The 19,507-nt window shown below is 45.2% G+C and overlaps 1 protein-coding gene across 2 annotated transcripts in view; it reads left to right on the plus strand.

The window, feature by feature from the left end:
• Positions 1-19,507, plus strand: part of lrig1 (leucine-rich repeats and immunoglobulin-like domains 1) — a 36,550-nt gene that overhangs the window by 12,506 nt on the left and 4,537 nt on the right. For both annotated transcript variants that reach the window (XM_014408027.3, XM_014408026.3), the window contains exons 4-14: positions 8,645-8,782; positions 9,006-9,149; positions 10,095-10,238; positions 10,686-10,829; positions 12,468-12,611; positions 14,732-14,812; positions 16,391-16,462; positions 16,645-16,716; positions 16,843-17,006; positions 17,298-17,654; positions 18,341-18,622. In XM_014408027.3, the coding sequence (XP_014263513.1) occupies positions 8,645-8,782; positions 9,006-9,149; positions 10,095-10,238; positions 10,686-10,829; positions 12,468-12,611; positions 14,732-14,812; positions 16,391-16,462; positions 16,645-16,716; positions 16,843-17,006; positions 17,298-17,654; positions 18,341-18,622 (1,742 nt within the window). The remainder of the gene's footprint in view (positions 1-8,644; positions 8,783-9,005; positions 9,150-10,094; positions 10,239-10,685; positions 10,830-12,467; positions 12,612-14,731; positions 14,813-16,390; positions 16,463-16,644; positions 16,717-16,842; positions 17,007-17,297; positions 17,655-18,340; positions 18,623-19,507) is intronic.

Here is a 19,507-nt window from a genome sequence, read left to right on the forward strand (position 1 = left end):
GTTGAATTCATGTGAAGGTAGCCACAAATGTGACTCGACTGCATTTAAATTAGCTGGTGTCAGTACGAATTTCTGTCTTCACGGATTAGCATGTGATGGAGTGAGCGACCAGTCCTTTTACCTTTCCATGTGGGCTTGTCTGCAGTGAGTGGTGCTGGCTGTTTGGAGTGTCAGCTCGTATATAGTTCTAAGTCGTTGCTCCCAGTTGTGAAATTGTGGCGGCGGGGGGGGGGGGGCTGGCATCTTGCTGCATATTTACAGCCGTATTTGGAAAGGGCGTGGGTGCACTTGTGTTTGTCACAAACGTGGGCTCAGCAGTGTCTTTTTTTTTTTTTTTTTTTTTTGCAATGGAAGGAAATTGATGAAGTGGGGGTAATTCAGTAACTTTATTCATGCTGCTAAAAGATGGCGAAAGCAGTGATGAGGCAAGCCCACAGAAATATGTGATCTTTTTATTTTTAATGTTGTTCATAATAAGATAAAGTTAATGCAATGCAAAGTAATTGAAGGAAATAAAAGAGTTCTGACACCTTGTTTTCTCAGGATGTTACCTAAAGCAACTCATAATGCAAGAGACAAAGGTTTTTAAAAAACCGGTATAAACTTCAACAAAGGTAGTGATTAGTCACATGGCCACAAAGTGCAGCAGTTTCCCTGAACGTTTGTTAACAAATAGAAATAATCAATATTCTGAGGATGTTTCTCCTCGTGAGTGCTGAGCAGCGGTGGCCTCTCTGCACATGCTCCACACATGTGCAGAGCATGTGACGAATGCAGCGCCTAGCCCCTCAGCTCAGGGTACGGGGGCGGGGCTTGCCAAAAGGGGTTCGATAACAGCAAGGAAAAATATGCCATTATTGTCCTAAATTGCTTGTGTTTTAGTTAATTAAAAAATTATAAATATGTATACAGTAACAGTAATGGAACCAACAAAACGAGCTGAACTACATAATTCACTGTGCAAATATAAATGTAGCTGCAGTGCACTTCTTCCCGACACCTCCGATTGGGGTCAACAAGGCAAATAAATGTGGGTAGTGATGCTGGCCTGTGAATGGATATGGCAGCGTTGTGGTTATTGCGGTATCCACAAACATTCTCACAACTCGCTCAGCCTGAAACGAGCAAGTTAATCGGCCATCGTCGAGTGCGAACCATTAGCTTCACTCTGTATTTTCTTTCACACTTTGCTGGCATCCAGGCGGGCTGCATGGTAGTAAAGTACACAGCTGCTGGTTCCTATTACATTGGTCATCGACATATCAGATTCAGCGGGGATCTTTGTGGGAGTCACACGTCCGCCTCTCCCTGTGTGTCATCTGCCTGCTTCTCAGAATTTATCGTGATGCACTGATGTGGTCAGAATATTACTGTAAGCTGTGGACAGTTGGTAAGGGAAGCATCTGTGGTTTGATTATTCAACTCTAACAGATGTCTGTTGACGTGTATCAGAAGTTTGACCTTCTGTTATTGTGTGTCATGGTTTGTTTGTTTGTTTGGGGGGTTTTTTGGTCTGTATCTTTAAGTTTTAGCACAGTCTCATGTTCACTCTGCCTCTGATATAAAACAGACTGGAGCAAGTTCACCTTTACTTGCACAAACTGTGTCCAGTTGCAGGCCCTGCAAATGATTGGGGTGTCTTTTTTTGGGTCTGACTTGCAGCCTGTTGCTAGGGGAAAGGCCAGTAGTGCTGATGGGAGTGGAGGCTGGTGGGAGGGTCAGATTTTTACTAAGCCATGCAGCTGAAGTGAAGGCCCACCGAAGCACTTGCAGCTGCAGCTGTCAGTCACATAGCTTACAGTAAAATGGGTGAGGGTAGGGAAGGGGAGGAAGGATGAGAAATCAGGGAGGTAGTAATAGATCGTAGTATCAGAGCAGGATGACACCATCATATATCGAAAGAGGAATGGTTAAAGGAGAAGTAGTGGATGAGGCAGCAGGAAGGGTGCAGAAAAGAAAGGAAAAAGGAAGTGAGAAGTGATCTTGGGTTCAGTGTCATTCCCAAAAGTAAATCCAATGTGCTTTAACACACCAACCACTAAGTCCTCTGCAGTGTGTGTGTGTGTGTTCGCGCGCGTTCGCGCGCATGCACCTTGGCAGACACAGCAGCTCGGGCTGCTGGGCGGTGTTCCCGTGCTGTTGGTTGGAGATCGTCCGGAATGTAGTCTGACTAGAAGTTTGTGTGAGACAGTGGCTTGCATAAACATACAAACACCCAGGGAAGCAAATGGACAGAGAATCTGTCTTCAGCCGCTCATCAAACAGTAAACTCTCCAAAAGCCCAAGAGCATTTTATATGTGGTTGCTACTGACTGACAGGCTGACTCCCTCCGAGTCTTCTAGTCTATCGAATGACTTGTTGCAGACAAGGTATGCAGTCATGAATAAAAGGATCTATCCAGAAGGTGTCTTGACACAGAACCTGAAATAAATGGTGAGCTCCTAGTAGGGCTGGGCGATATATCTTTTTTTTTTTTTTTTAAATATCCATATATTTTCATACGAGATATAAGATGTGACAATATCGTTTATATCGATATAGTCTATGTTACGTTATAATTATACTTATGGAGCCGCAAGTTTGCCTCTCTTTCGTCCACTTTTGTCTCTACGCAACGTTACTCGGCCTCGCCTCTCCTTCACTGAACACAGCTTCCCTCCCCCATAGCTTCACCTGCAGGCAACGACAAGATGAACACGGCAAATCTCCGTTAACGAGTTACCGCGGATCGCCCCGTGCGTGGGGCTGGACGGCGTCAACGTGTTAGCGAGCTAACCGCGCTAACGACCTAAAATCCTTTCATTTTCTCAAAAATCGATAGTACGCCTTATGTATGAATTCTGGTTGTGCTTGATGACCGCGAACCAATTTTATGTGGTACACGGCGCTCAGCAATCTGTCAAAAAATGTTTTAGTACGACTTTGGTAAGCTATGGAGCTGCACCGCTTGATGGATTGTCGGAGCATTACGGCTACCGTAGTCTGGAGCCTCGCTGAGTGCACGTACTGTGCTTCAACGTAATATTACCGTATTGTGTGTGTATAAGGGCCATAAATGGCACCTGTTAAGAGACATGGTTGCAAAGGCTATGTCCACACGTACCCGGGTATTTTTGAAAACGGAGATTTTTCTATGCGTTTGCACCTTTCGTCCACATGTAAACAGCGTTTTCGGTCACTGAAAACCGAGATTTTTAAAAACGCCTGCCAGGGTGGATATTTTCGAAAACTCAGTTTTTGCATTTACATGTGGACGAGGAAAACGGAGAAAACGCAGCGTCAAAGGTGTGCGCCTTTTTTGATGTCAGACTGTGCGCCATGTTATTGTTTCGGTGAAATGAATTTCTACAATGGGGGAGACTGTTACTGTTAATTTTACTCTCTGCAGTGTTTAAATGCTTACACATACACACACAGTCACTGTCCCTCCACACATAGGACTCGGTTCTGCTTCTATGCGCCATCTTTGTTTACTATCTCCCACCGAGGCTTCTAGACTTCTGATTGGCCAACATTTCTACACGGTTAGGAATATATCGCCACCTGTTGCTTTGGCATGTTCCTAGCAGCGTTTTCCTTCATTTTTGCGTTTACGTGTGGACGGGATTATTTTTTAAAACAAAAATGGAAAATCTCAGTTTTCAAAAATACCCGTGTACGTGTGGACGTAGCCAAAGAGGATTTCAAACTCAAGGCTGCCAGCCACGCAGTAGAACTGTGAAATCTGTCTGTCTTTGGCTACGTTCACACTGCAGGCGAAAGCGCATCAAATCCGATTTTTTTGGCCCTATGCGACCCATATCTGATCATGCTATGACAGTGTGAACGGCGCAAATCCGATATTTTCAAATCCGATCTGGGTCACTTTCGTATGTGGTACTGAATCCGATACATATCCGATGTTTTAGAAAGCGACTGCTGTTTGAACGGTCAAGTTGCATTAAATCCGTCTTTTACGTCACCGACACAAGACTGAAGCCAATTATCAGCGCCGGAGAAGCACCCGATACGACATCGCGAACGCTTCCTGGCCATCCAGCGTAGATGTCAGTGAAACTGTTGGGAAGACAACGTAAACATTTTATTTGTACTGTTTAATCTGCAGATTCTGACAGAAATCTGCAGCTATCCTTTGAAGCACCGCTCCTCTCTTAAACAGCAATAAGGATAATTATTAGGTTATTTACATTATTATGTAAATAACAAAACAACTTAAAGCAAAAATTGGGAAACGTGAAGTCCGAAGTCTTTATATTAAGGGCCATCAGTCAAACAATACTGTTGCTCTGGGTCTAAACAGAGCGCGTTGTGTGTGACATCTTCTTTTGCGCATGCGGGCCGCTTTGAGCGTTCACACTAGAGCACGTTTGCTGTCGCATTTTATTTGTAGTGTGAACGAGCAGTAAAAAAAATCGGATTTGATCAAAAAATCGGAATTGAGCATCAAGACCTGCAGTGTGAACGTAGCCTTAGTTATTATGCTCATCGTCTTTTAGTTTACATTTTGACTGCACAATTGTGAGCTTTTTGTTATGCACAAAAACAACATTGCTTTCTTTTATTTATGGAGAATTATTATTTAATAAATGCTGATAATTTATTTTTTGAGTAATTTCTTCATGTACATCTACGCTGTATGTTAATAAGTGCCTGTGTGACATCTGGGACACAGCTTTGACTAAGAACTCTCTTTTTGTTCTTACCTTATGGCTTTAAAAAAATACCGAGATATATACCGTATATCGCCATCCAGCTAAAAAATATCGAGATATGAATTTTGGGTCATATCGCCCAGCCCTAGCTCCTAGGACTTTTGGCATTATAAATTTCTGCCAAATGAAGAACAATAATTGCAAAAATGAACACTTGTGGGTTTTTTTTTTTTGTACATTCATTATTCACCTTCACTGGAAGGTGAAGAACGAAACTGCTGACTGATTCATGTGGGTGTGCAATATACTAAATGAAAAACAAGTACATCAGCCTGGCTTCTACGGAAATAATAGGAATGCTAAAAAGAGACGAGTGGGCAGGTGAGTTGCTTTTGTTCTCAATGTTTTGTTTGATTGAGAAATGACTCAGACTCAAATTTTTGGCCGTTTTGGTGCCTCTTGTAGCACTCTCCCTTTGGTGCTTTCATCCTTTCCGTACATGTCTGCGAGCTCTGTTTTTTGCTGCACTTTTTGATCGGGTACAGACAAGCATGGCGGGGTGGTCGAAACTTGTGGTCACTTTCAATTTGATTAGATGTCCATCAATCATCACATAAAAGACATGAATTACTATTAAGTCATCTGAGCATGTCAAACTTTCTGTTAAATCATCCAAAGGCCATATGCCAGGCACCCACAGTTCCACAATACAGTTGGCGAGCCTGCTGATGTCCTGCAGGCTCCCAGAAAGCCACAGCAGGATGACAAGCAAACCAGAAGCAAGTAAATGTTTTAAAATCAGAGTGTCAAAGCGACAGCAGAGCAGCACAAACTTTCCTATTGTGCTCATCGCCTGCTTCAGAGGGGCTCTTTAACACAGCTTGGGATAGAATATGTATGGCCCACTGGATGATCTAATTTTCAAATAATTCTCCCTTTGTCCTGACAGTGGACTTCAAACGGAAAGAGACGGGCCAAACAATCGACTTCAGAGATGGCACTGGAAACAGGAGAATGGGCACGCTAGTGTATCCCCCCCAACAAATGCACTTTCCATACATCAAAAGACGTGTCAAAATGAGCCGGGCTCATGATAATCAGATGGTCGATGGGGCAGGGTAATGAAATTTGGAATTAAGTGGAATCAAAGCGAATAAGGAACTCCTGGACATCAAAGGGAGCACGGGTGAACCGAGCTCCTCTTTATCAGAAATGTCACTAGCCGTATGATAATCAGTTTTCATGATCGCTACTATTGTATGTGCAGACTTCAAACACGATGAGCGCCGAGGCTTTATCCGTCTCTCACACGGTGCAGCTGGGCTCTGGCTGTGGGAGGGGAAAGTTTGATTGGAGCGGTGGAGGAGGAACGGGGGGGGGGGGGGGTTCAGCCTCTCCCACCAGTTTGAGACTGATCTGTTTTTCCACAGTGAAGGTCACCAGCTGTTGACCTCGCCTCACCCCATAATCCCCCCTCATTTTCTCCTCACCCCTTTGCTTCCTTCCTTCTTTCTTTCCATCCCTTTCTTGCTCTTATTGCTCACTGTTGCCACTGTCTGTTGCTCTGGCCCATGTGTGCGTTTGTTATTTGTGTTGTGTGTTTGCGCATGTGTGCTCATCCTTAACCATTTCTGCCACTGTTTATTCAGGTGGGCCACTGTGGTTTGAACCCTCCTACATCCCATACACCAATAAATGACTGTGTGTGTGTGTTCATCTGCTGGCTGCAGGCTAGAAAAAGAGGAGGGATTGACCTTGTTTTGATGAGTTTGACTGGTAGAGCACCTGCCACCTCACACTTTCCGTGAAGCACGCACACGCACTGCCCTTTTAAATATAACACTATCAAACTCTTAAAAGGTCAAGTGAATTGATTTAAAGATGCTGCACGTGATTTGGTTAAAATCTCTCTGTCCCTGATGTTTGATAAATAATAAGCTGCCTAACTTCCAAGAAGACCGTGACCTTTTATTAACCGAATTGGTTCGACATGGTGATAGTGTGTATTATCAGATTTGGAAAGAATCTACAGTAAATCTGAATGAGGCAGGCCACGTGACAGTACTCTTAGGTTTGGATCATAGACTGTGTTTAAAAGCCACTGTGGATTTTTGAACGATTAACCTTAGCATTATGAAGAATGTGATGTGAAAGAACACTATTTTAGACCAGAAGGTGCAATGCTAAGCTATCAGCTACTGTCAGCTAGTGTGAAGCCTTAAGTGGGGTTTTGTTGTTGTTGTTGTTTTTCATTGCTAGTTTGCTGTTTTGAAACCATACATGAGATGTGCTCCTTTCTGAAAAACCGTTTTGTTTAATTGTGGCCATTCTAACTTAATATTTCATTCATTATTTCCTGGAATGAGTGACTTAGCCTAACAACTTATCGGGAAAGTCTTGCCCCCTCCCTGATCAGACGATTGGCTTCATTTTTCAGACCTATATCCGTGCTGCCTATCGCTGTACCTTCAGGGTTCGTACGGGTGCTTGAATTTGACCCTGAAAAAGGCGTATGAACCCTGTACCTTACAACAGGTTGCATCGTCTACCAGAGAATTACATTAAGATGCTCCAAAAAGCACCAAAATCCAGTACTGTGACTGGAATTAGGAGAGATGCAGCTTTACAGACAGTACCTGACGAAGGAGGGGAATTAGCTTCCAGCTATATTAATTTCATGATAGACGTTCAGCGATTAGCATTATGATGCAGCAGGACTACTTTTGGAGCCATGAGAGGAACTGTAGTTTTGTGGCACTCCAGACAGCTTTGTTTAAATTCAAGAGAAAAAAGAAGTTGGTGTCATTTGCTGGAAAAAGGCACTTGGGAAGTTGTGATTAACTAGTTAGAAGCATCAAATGGTTTTGCCTTACAAGGTGATGTCAAACACGTTGCTTGTGAAAGCTAAAAAAAAAAGCCTCCGTCATGTAGCAAAGATCTCCCTTGAGTGGTACATGTCAGATGATGAAGTGGCAGTTTGCTTATTGCTCTGCCTTTTTGTGTTACTCTGTCGTGTTTCCTAACTTTTTAAATGTTTTGTTTTAGTTTTGTAAAAACAATGGATGTGGTACTAAATGGATCCCCTGACCCTAGTTAGCACCTAGTCATGTGTCAAACGTGTCATCCAGCAAAAGCTTTCATGTACACTCAGATTACACAGGCCTTCAGTCTCCAGACACACACACACACACACACACACACACACACACACACACACACACACACACACACACACACACACACCACTTTGGTTGCAACACGGATAAATGTCAAATATCACACTCCATCAGTCTATCTCACTCTTTATTATATCACTGTCTTTCTCAACCTCTCTGTGTGGAACACGTCTGCTCCACAAAATAAAGTCAAGTCAAGTCAACTTTATTTGTCAATTCTGCCACATGTACAGGACATACAGAGAATAGAAATTTCGTTACTCTCAAAGAGCACAGATGTGGAGGAGGTCAGAATAGGGTAAAGAGAGTCACCCTCATTTCTGAACAAGAGCTCTAAACAGGACAGCCTGAGAGGAAATTCAGTCTCCTTTCAGGCTTCTGGCTAAACCAGGCTAGCACCCACTGACAAAGCTCGGCGGAGATCGAGGTTTCCTTGTGTGAAAACTCCCTGGGTTCATTAGGACCTTTAAAGTAACTCCTCTCCCCATTTCACAGCATACCAAGATTTTCCTTCAAGTGGCTCTGGTTCATCACTGAGGCCCCATCCATCAGACAGATTTTGTGGCTGTTTTTTTGTCCTTGGGAGTTGTTTAAAGAAGACCAGCCTCTGTTTGGAAGCACTTAAAGTACTACATTTTGTGGTGGATGAAGACCACTTTGTTCTGTGTGTTGTCATTCTCTCACTCTCTCTTCCCGAATGGGCTTACAGAAGCCAGTGGGATTGGAGTGGCTTCCCTGATGGGAAGAGTACACAAAGTTTAGGTAACAGTGAGGACCACACCTTATGTCTTCTGTTTGTGTTCTTTATTTTTCAGACATCATAATAAGATTCGCAGTATTGATGGCAGGCGGACTGGGGAGCTGCTTTCTGTGGAAACCCTGGACCTGAGCAATAATGACATTACTGAGCTGCGAGGACAGTGCTTCCCTGCAGGCCTCCATATCCGAGATCTGTAAGTAGCATCTCAGAGGATTCCTGTGGCACGTCATGCACCAGCTATTTAATTAAAACAAAATTAAATAAATTAGTAAAGATAAATATGTTATTTATTATATGAGGAAACTTTAGTTCTGTAACTAATATTAAGTGATGTTAATGGACATGCACATGCAAAATAACATGTTTTCCAAATATAAGATTTCTAACAAACCTCACTGTGGCTTCCCTTTGTTCAGGTACCTCAGTAACAACAAGATCAATGTGTTGGAGCTCGGAGCTCTGGACCATTTGGGCGAAACCCTACAGGTTCTACGACTGAGCCGAAACCGCATCAGCCAGATCCCCGTGAAAGCCTTCCAGCTCCCGAGGCTCACCCAGCTGTGAGTGCCACTGGATTTGATCAGTTTTAACAATGTAGGCTAGTGTGCTGACAAGCTTGAGCTTTGATCTGTCAAAACAGTTCACCCTGCAAAAACATTACGCTGTTGTCATATCATATTTAGGCTGAAAACCGAGCGCCTTTCCCAATTGTAGTGTTTGGAAACTACACAGAGATGAGCCTTTTCCCTGAGAAGGAGCTTCTAGTGTCTGCTGATTGAGCTGTGTGTGTGTTTAACATTTAGAGTGCTGTTAGTGTGAGCTGTACCACTAGGGATGGATAAGACCTGACTAGGTAAACACCAGAGCCATATTATTGGTGATTTATTGCCTTCTTCCATATCCCCCAAAGTGGTTAGTTTAGTCCCCACACCATGCTCCTTTATCTTCGTCAAACTTCCCTCTAGCATAACGGTGAGGTAGACCCATTTGTAGCTCAACGCCTCCATTCTGGAGAGCAAAGGGACTCGCGTAATGGGAGTCTCTCTCCATTGTGGCTCCAGTAGTTTCCCCAGGTGCCTTTTGTTGGACATGGGGCCCCAGTGACACTGTATCACCACATGCTAGAGGTGATGCACATGAGACACAAAAGAAGCTTTGTGAATGTTTATCTTTGAAAAAGCTGAAGGCTTTTACAGCCTACGCACACACACACACACACACACACGCGCGCACACAGCGGCTGTACAGATTCATTGTTACATCCACAGGCACCTCAGGCTTTTTATACAAAGAGAAAATGAGTAAAGTTTTTAATCATCTCACTCTGTCTTAATTCAAGGGGTAATAACACATGTAGTGTACAACCCTGGCCCCATACCACCACCAATGCTTGATAAATGCCTTTGCTGAATAAGGGCAAAACAAGGGGAAGATGTTTTTTCTGCTGCTTCTCTTTAAAATGGTCTTCTGTTTACAGTTATCTGTTTTGTCCTACCACCTTTCAGTGAGCTGAACAGGAACCGTATACGCCAAGTGGAGGGTCTAACCTTCCAGGGTTTATCCAGCCTGGAGGTGCTCAAACTACAAAGGAACAGCATCGGCAAACTGACTGACGGAGCCTTCTTTGACCTGGCTAAGATGAAAGTCCTGTACGTACTAAACATGACCTTTAATCATACCAAAGAGAATCATTTATTTAAAACTATTATCCGACTGGTTTTGTTTTACTTTCACAAGTTCTCCTGCACAGCAGAGGACAAATCCGAATAGTTGGAAAAAAAAAATCTAATTTAAAGAATTTGGGTGCTGCAGTTAGTTTGGAGCGAGCACTATCTGATTGGCTAATCCTATTTGCACTCATTTACTGCCATTACAGGAATACTCACTGACTAAAAAAGATCTTTTTGTACCCTTACTGGAACTTTCTCACAATTACACTTTTCCCCCCTCCACCCAGAACTTTTACATAATCACTTAAATTACACGCAAAATAACAGAGTAATGCTCACAAATTGCATTGTAATTTATGTCACAGTAATGTGGTGAAGTGTTGTGAGATCAACAGATTCTCACTGCAGTATCTCTGTGTCATGCAGGCACCTGGACTACAACAGCCTGACGGAGGTGAACAGTGGCTCGCTTTACGGACTGACTTCCCTGCAGCAGCTGTTCCTCAGTAACAACTCCATAGCACGCATCAATCCTGATGGGTGGAAGTTCTGCCAGAAGCTAAGGGAGCTGTAAGTACCAGCATTCAAATTAGCCCGAACGCACACTCTCTTGCCAGATGTACCGCTAAAACGTTTCACCGGAGAGTGGTTAAATATCCGAAAAACTCAGCTTGGTAACGACAAAAAGCGTATATATCAGTGCAGTTTGCATTTTTTAAAATAAAGGTTTAAATGCTAGCTCTTAAAGTTTCCACTAACACTAAATGTGGATTCTTAAAGCCTCGAGAGCCCAACTCTTTTGACCTGCCACCCATATCATCATCACCATCTCCCTTTCAGGGTTAAACGACATTTTGTTTTAACACTCAGTACGCTTACACTATTCTTAGGATTAAGCCTGTTTATCCCATAATTAGAGCTGGGCTCAACAGCACTCGAGCGCTTCGACATGAGTTTTTGTGCTCCGTGTGTAAACCTGCGGCAAACCGGCGTGTAAATCCTCCGCTGGATGTTGTGGTAATTACACTGAAGGATCACCTTCACTGCCTTTGTCTGCCGAGTTATTATCTGAGAGTCTTTCCTGCACTGTTGACACGACTGTCGTAATGCCGCTTTAAAGTGCTTCGCTCAGCTGAGGCGTTGCTAACTACGAGGTAGCCGGGGCTATCTGTGGCGCCTATGTTTGTTTATGTGTAACAGTCAGAATGGATAAAGTGGTAGATGGTGATCGCGCTAGTTTGCTCTGGGTATCTCAGCGCCGCTTCCTGTACGCTCCCAGCACACGTTTCTCCCAGCACCACACCTTTCCACCAGTTATATGATTTTATTATCTGCGTTTTGATGACCCTCACGGCTGATAGAAGTGAGTGACTCGTCTTTATGAGAAGCCTTGTTATTGCATTCCCGATTCGCCGGGCTGAACTGGTCATCAGGGAGAATCTCTGCACACATGACTAGTCAAGCAAACCTGAGACAGACAGAGAGGGCAATAAAATGCACAATACTGCCTTTGAGCACTGTTTGAAAGATACCGTTGTAAGATTTATTATCAGTGGTAATCAGGATTTGCCATAAAAACCACGAAAAGAAGAAACATTCTTAGAAGTCTCTTCAAGCTGTAGTTTCATTTCTTTTCTTTTTTTTCCTTTTCTTTTTAAGATTGCAAGTAAACCATCTCTCTGAATTCCTAAAACAGGGGAAATCCCTTGGAAACCCATGCAGTGTCGACACCCCATTAGTATGTTCCTCAGGCCTTTTAATAAAAAAGAAAAGATTTAGAGGCTGGATGTGAATATGAGCAACATTTTGAGGGTTCCAGGACACGAGTAGCAGTTTATTCCCCTGGGGTTTACCACACGCTTAAGTAGTCTTATAAACGGAGGTTGTAGACATGCTGAGTCCCAACCCAGAATTTCTTTTCTTTCCTGTCAGACGATGCGAAGCTCATTTAAGCTCTGACTTCTGCTAAATCCATTCTCCGTTAACATCATGCGGTGTGGAAAACCGTACAATGGAAAAACGCATCATAAACTGGCAAATGGTCATCGAATGGGCTTTGAAACTGAAGTATAATGATGTCGTGAGCGGTCTCAGTGGTCTGCCAACCTTCCAGACCTCACACAGAATATTTCTCTCTGTCTGTTCTGTTTTTTTCCCTCACTTTCTCTCTGTCTCTCCTCTTCTGTCTCTATTTCTTTCTCTCTCCAGGAATTTGTCTTACAACAACTTAACTCGTCTGGATGAAGGGAGTCTGGCAGTGCTCGGGGATCTCCACACCCTCCGTCTGGGCCACAACTCTATCAGCCACATCAACGAGGGAGCCTTCAGAGGCCTCAAGGCTTTACGCATCCTGTAAGTACACCAGCCCACCCCCAACCACCATTACCAAGCCCTAAACAGACCCCTAACTCACACATTATGCCCCTGCTGACCATAAGGTTAAGACGTGCCACTTGGGAGCAGTGAAAATTGAGATGCTTAATTTTGTTTTTTGCCTGGGTGACATTTGATAGTTAATCTCATGAAGTCCCTTCGTTTGACATAGGAAAGAGGGAGCTGTTGGCTTTCAGTGAGGGTTTACTGTCATTTGTATTCATGTCTTTTACAAGGTGTCTATTGTCATGGTTTCTGTAGCAACTTCTTACTTTTTTAGTGCCTTTTTTCACTTTGTTTCTTCAGTTTTGTCTGGGGCGTTTGTTTTGTCTCCAAACACCCAGCAATCTTGGATCTAAAAGGGTTCTGTGTCACTCGGCTCCCTTGAGATCCTTCCTGGCTTTTTTGAAGCCATGAATGAAGATAGAGGATTTTTTTTTCCTTTCCCTGATCCACCATGTGTACAAAAAGCCCAAAGAAAGAAAAGGGGAGAACCACAGGGAGAAAGCCGGTGGATAAATCCAGCAGAAAGACTTGGGGGTCTTGGTCCCTAACCAAGGTCTTCTTGGCTGAGCTGTTCACAAGAGAGCCAGAGAGGAGAGTAATACCAGAGCTTGCTAGAAAGGCTCTCTGACAGCAGGGTCAGAAGCCAAGGCACATAAGGCTTCTCCCTCTGCTGGCACGCTGGATGCCAGATAACTAGCTACAGAGGGTGGAACAGGGAGCTTTCACTGCCATATCTCAGCCCTTCTCATGTTTTTCTTTCTTGTCTTTAATTAACTGCTTTGTTTCATTTGGCTGCACACTTTCAAAGCCCTCTTAATGCCCATTTCTTCCCCTCTGTTATTCTAAGTGTGTTCTGTCATCTCCTAACGATATCCCACAATACATATAATCTCTGTCTTAATTTTGGAATTTTTTCCTCCTCTCTTGTACTCCTTCTGCTCGGTGTCTTTGAGGCAGGCCTAATCTAATCAGCAGTGGGGAGGACGTGCATAGGCTGGGCCCTGAAAAGGAGCCGGGGGAGCTTTAATTGGGCCGGAGTGGCTGGTTGCGCTGGCATGGGGCTGGAGCCTGAAACGGGGTGTGAAAGCTCCAAACAAGCCAGCCTGCCCTCTAATTCGGCCACGGGGGTCGTTGGCTCATCGGGGCCCCCCTCTCCGTGCCCCCATCTCTCCCTCACTCTCTCTCTCTCGCTCGCTCCTCTACTCTGCAGCCCCCGCCGCTGCCCTTGCTTTAACAAGGCAATAGCCTTTAACATCCACCCAGCCAGAAAGAGTAGGAAATTGGCAGCTCCAGTCCAGTCAAACAGACACAGTCGTCAGCGCAAAGTGAAAAGAACCAAAAGGGGATAAGAGATGCTTGGAAAGCAAATGGGAGGAGGAGTGGAGGTGGCTATTGTGGTGGGGGCGGAGGGGTGGGGCTGACCATTAACCCCGAAGGCCCTTTCTCAAGTTTGAGGAAAGTCTTTTTTTTTTTCTTTTTAATGGCTTGGAGAAGTTCTCAGACTCTGCCGCTTGTTCTTTTTGATCACCATGCAGCAGGGCGGAGCGGTGGCCCCTCTGCAGCTATGACTTCACTGAAAGAGGTAGCTCTCAAGCAGAAGCATTCAGCAAGTGTTCGGAAACCCCCAACTTTCGTTCACTCAATCTCTTCTGTCTTTGTCTGGCCATGACTAAGCTTGGCTGCTAACCCCGTCGGCACTCTTGGCTGCGCCGTACCTGCCAGCATCGGACTTGCAGTCCGAACTGTCTGGCTTCTGGCATTGTGTTCTTGCCAGTCCCTCTACGCCATCATGAATTATACATGTTTCCCTGCACTAGGGTTTGCCTCAACACACCAGCGCGCATGCACACGTTTTCACACGCACACTCCTTCTCCACCCCTCTAAGGAAAGAATATGCTTGGTTGGCAGAGCAGAGCGGGAGAGGGGCTCTTTAAGCCAGGTGCAGCGGGGGCGAAGGGGGTAACCCGTGACTTCCAAGAGCAGCTTCTGCCAGGGCTGTGAAGCGCTTCAGCGCTGCCAGGACCAATCCCTGTTCCTCTCCTCAACCGCCTTCCGCCGTTCTTATCCTCCTCTTTTCTCTCATTCTCCACAGGGAGCTGGACCATAACGACATCTCAGGCACAATAGAGGACACCAACGGGGCCTTCTCTGGATTGGACAGCCTCATCAAGCTGTGAGTGTCTCCCCTCCTTTTCATCCCTCAGCCCTGGCCTGCCACTGTCTCTCTGCTCTCTTCAGAAAACAAAAATAGAGAAAGCGAAGGGAGCCGCCTCCTTTTCTTGCATCCCAAAGCCACTCCAGTTTAAGTTTGTTTAGAACTTTGAGACACTATCACGACCCCACACTTTACTTTGAAAAAAACATGCTCACACTGAGCAACAATTTAAAGGTCCCCTCTTTATTTAGTTTATTAGTTTTTTTTCTCCTCATCCTATAGAGGCCACTTTCTCTTCAGTTCATTCTAGCGTTCATCTTGTGATTTGATTGTAAGCTTTATGGGCAAACTGGGTTCTCTTTGCTGATAATGGCTGGAAAAATGAGTCATGTTTTTAATTACTCATTGGTGCTTTCAAACGCCTTGTATAAAGTTCAATATCAAAAGTTAGTAAGCTTAGAAATTACAGAGGCGTGAAGTTTCTGGCAATGAGCAGCAATCATCAACCCACAGGATGAAAAGATGATGTCCAGCCAAGATGGTTCCCAGTGTGAGCACCGCTGAAAGAAAGAATGAGAGAAAGAGGGGAGAGAAAGGGCTTTTCTTTGAGCTGGCAGGGGTTCGCTCCCCAATAGGCGAAGGACTATTTCTCCTCCATAGCCGCACTCCCTCTCATCCCCTCATTCCCAGTCTCTGTTGTTAAGAGCTGAGAGAGGGTGAAATTGAGGGCCGCATTCAGTCATCAAACATCAAACGCCTCATGAGCCCCGCCCTCTGACCGTGCCCCTTTTGTCACGCCGTTGTCGGAAGCTGCCTGATGCATCCCAACGCTGGCAAAGCGAGCCATGGGAAAAACAAGAGAGAGAATCTTACATCAAAGTGTCCATTACACACACAGAGTTCCCATTTTAAAACTGTTTTTAAAAAGCTGCGTGGGAATGCCGCCACATGGGATGGAAGTGGATCTTACTGTTCAAAAGATGATTTTTGGATTTGATTCAGTTACAAGTGCATGTGACAGCTTCATTGAATTCCTTCAAAAACAAAAAATTATACCGTTATCTGTGTGACAAGACTGCCATTTGTTTGTGTACATGTGGACGAGTTTGAACACTGGGCTCTTCTTTGTGAGCCAGCCAGCCATGTCTCCTCTTCCTGCGATCCAAAGGCTACGACGGGTATGAAGAGGTGGCAGTGGCGGGATGAAGGAAGGGGATTAAGACCCCAAATCAGAGCAGCTAGACTTTGGGCTTGACAGACACTGAAATGATTACACGTATGTCCTGTTCGCGGGGGGGCTTTTAGATTCTAATAAAGATAAAAGTGGTCTTTGAAGAGCAGCACAGAGCTCAGGTGCCCCCGCCCACCTCCACATCCCTGTTCCATCCCCTTTACCCTTCCTCTTGGCTAATCTCCACACAGTTCAGGTTTCCAATAACCCCCCCCCGTCAATCTTATCAGATTCAAACCGGCTAATTGTGCTTCTCTCTCTGTTTTGTTCTCTCTTCTCATCCCCTTTCCCCAAAATGTTCCCTCCTCCCTCTTCCTCTCCCCCCTTCTTCATATATTGACACCCCTCGTGTTTGGAAACGGCAGGACTCTGTTTGGAAACAAGATCAAATCCGTGGCCAAGAAGGCCTTCTCTGGCTTGGATACCCTGGAACACCTGTGAGTATCCCAGGAGAGAGAGCGGAAGAGGGGAAAGAGGGGGTGGAGTGTAAGGGGGTGTGGGTTTTGTAAAAGTAGTTGGCAGGGGGAGGCTGCTAGCGTCGTGGTGAAAGAGAATGATATCGGTGTGGGTAACACTAATCTGTTCACACTTGATGAAACAGTATTTAATATTTCAACAGGAACTTGGGGGAGAACGCTATTCGCTCCATCCAGCCCGACGCCTTCACTAAGATGAGGAACCTCAAAAGCCTGTGAGTTTAACACGGATCTTTCTGGTTCTGAGTGTGCTTACAGAACCTGCCTGCAGCAACTCACTCACAAATACAGAAAAGGGTACAGTGCACGTGACATATGCTTGTCTGTTCCCTCTCCTCCAGTCTCATTCAAAGCAACAGCTTGCTGTGTGACTGCCAGCTCCACTGGTTGCCCGACTGGTTGGTGGCACGTGGTTTGCAGGTCGGTATCAATGCCACCTGCGCCCACCCGGAAAGTCTGAAGGGAAAGAGCGTCTTTGAGGTTCCGCCCAGCAGCTTTGTGTGTGGTGAGTGTGTGTGTGTGTGTTCTCTGGTTACATGGCTGTGTCATTGCTTTGTGATGAGTAGGAGGCGTTCAAGGCACAGATGGGCCACATACATGGGCTCCGCTGTCCTGTTATTGACACATTTGCATGTATTTGGGTAGTGTTTTTGTTTAGTTCTGCGATAAACTCTCCAGCAACATGATGTCAGTTTTTATTTTCCCTTTTTACATTCAGACACCTGCTGAGCAACGCTTGTGATAATATCCTCACGCTTTTTAAACACACTTTATTTCACCCGCTGCCTTTTTTTAGACGACCTCCCCAAGCCTCAGATCACCGTACAGCCGGAAACCACAATGACAGTCCTCGGCAGTGACGTTCGTCTCACCTGTACAGCTGCCAGCAGCAGCTCCTCCCCCATGACCTTTGCCTGGCGCAAGGACCAGGAGCTCCTTCGTAACGCTGAGATGGAGAACTACGCCCACGTGCGTGCTCACCACCAGGCTGCGACACCAGATCTGCCGGGCGCAGGAGGAGGAGGCGTGATGGAGTACACTACGATTCTCCACCTGCGCCGCGTCACTTTTGCCCACGAGGGTCGTTACCAGTGCATCATCACCAACCACTTTGGCTCCACCTACTCGAGCAAGGCCAGACTCATCGTCAATGGTATGTTACGTCGTTAATAGCTTCTTTGGGTCACTTTTATTCATTTATTAAAACAGACGAATTGTTTCAGCTGTTTATATTATTCAACTGAATTTCAAAATTATAGGGCCCACAGTGAGTTTGTCTTTCGCTACAATAAAGTCCCCTTCCTCTCTCTCACTCTCTTGAGCGTCCTCTCCTCTAGGCTGATATTTGGAACAAATTGATTTAGCTGCATGTCATCGCTGACAGGCTTGATCTATTCTGCGCTCTGGCAGGGAACCAAACTCTGAATAAATACTGTCCAACTGCAGAAAAGCAGTGTGAAAAAGCCTCCATCAGACCTCTTAACCCTTGCTGTAGCCAAGTGCTCGCTCACAGCAGATCCTGTCAAACTGAATTTAGCATTTTGGCAGTTATTTACCTGGTTGTTGCTTTGGCTTACTCATGTATAAATAAAGGTTTCCTGCTTTTCTAACTGAAAGTTTCTTGATTTGAATGTCAGCAGCAGCTGGGAAAATGAATGAGCAGCTCTGTAATCCTTTACAACTGCTGTTGCAGTTCTACATCCTGCTCGGGTAGACTGCCTATATGTTTGTAAATGAGGAAATTACTCAAACTATGAAGTGGATTGTCAACCTTCCTACAATATATAAAGGTCATATTGTTTTGATCTGCTAATACTGAAGGAATTTTTCCATCCGTAGTTCTTCCATCCTTCATCAAGACTCCCAGGGACAGCACCATCCGAACTGGCCACACCGCCAGGCTGGAGTGTGCTGCAGAGGGTCACCCGGCACCTCAGATCGCCTGGCAGAAGGACGGCGGCACGGATTTCCCCGCCGCCCGCGACCGCCGGATGCACGTCATGCCCGACGACGACGTCTTCTTCATCACGGACGTCAAGCCGGTGGACATGGGCGTGTACAGCTGCACTGCCAAAAACACAGCTGGCACCGTCTCTGCTAACGCCACCCTCACCGTACTGGGTAAGAGCTGGGTTTGGTCAGTCCGAAGCAGAATGAGAATCTTTATATTTTGCTTTCTCGCCAGCTGTGGCCTTGCTGCAGGTCAGGGGTCAGAGGTCACAGTTAGGGGTCAAAGGAGGGGATCGAGGGGGATCACAGAGGGGAGTTTGTTAGGCATTTACACCACACACACACACACACACACACACACACACACACACACACACACACACACACACACTCTCTGTGAGGGACAGTCATGGCTGCTTCACTGCAGGCCTCAGTGCTCCCAGTTTATTGGCTGTTTTACACTGTTAAACAGAACAGAGCTTCTCTCTTATAACCATCTCAGCACATAGATCATCATTGTCCTTTGTCTTTGAACTGAGCAAAACAACCCACTGTTGTATACAGATGGGATATATTTTTACTTATACATTTTTAATTGACCTTTTAAATTAATCTGTAACATACCCGCAAACATTTAAAACACTGCTTTAGCATAACATTTGCATGTTGTCAAGTTTTAATCTACAAAGCACTACAAAATACTGAAACAAGATACCGTAGAACCACTCTGAATTTCTAATGTTTGAGTTTAAGTGACGGAGAAGGAGGGGTAGTGTGTAGTCAAGGGGCCCCTAACTGAAAGAAAGTGGTGGGGGAAGAAAAATGGGAGCCAAAGAAGAACTGCAGCGGTGGAGTGTGAGTGCGCATATGTAGGGGGAGGAGGTAGTTAAAAGGGATTTAGAGAAAATAAGAGGGAGGGCAGAAAGAGAAACAGGGAGAAGGAGGACGAAAATATTGATAGACGAGAACACAACTGAAGTGGGTTAAGTGAGATGTCTTAATCTGTGTACATCCCACTGTGAAGGGAAGTGCTCACTCTGAGAGGAGAGGCCACCC

This window comes from Maylandia zebra, linkage group LG5 (genome assembly GCF_041146795.1).
Source record: "Maylandia zebra isolate NMK-2024a linkage group LG5, Mzebra_GT3a, whole genome shotgun sequence".
NCBI classification, from domain to species: Eukaryota; Metazoa; Chordata; class Actinopteri; order Cichliformes; family Cichlidae; genus Maylandia; species Maylandia zebra.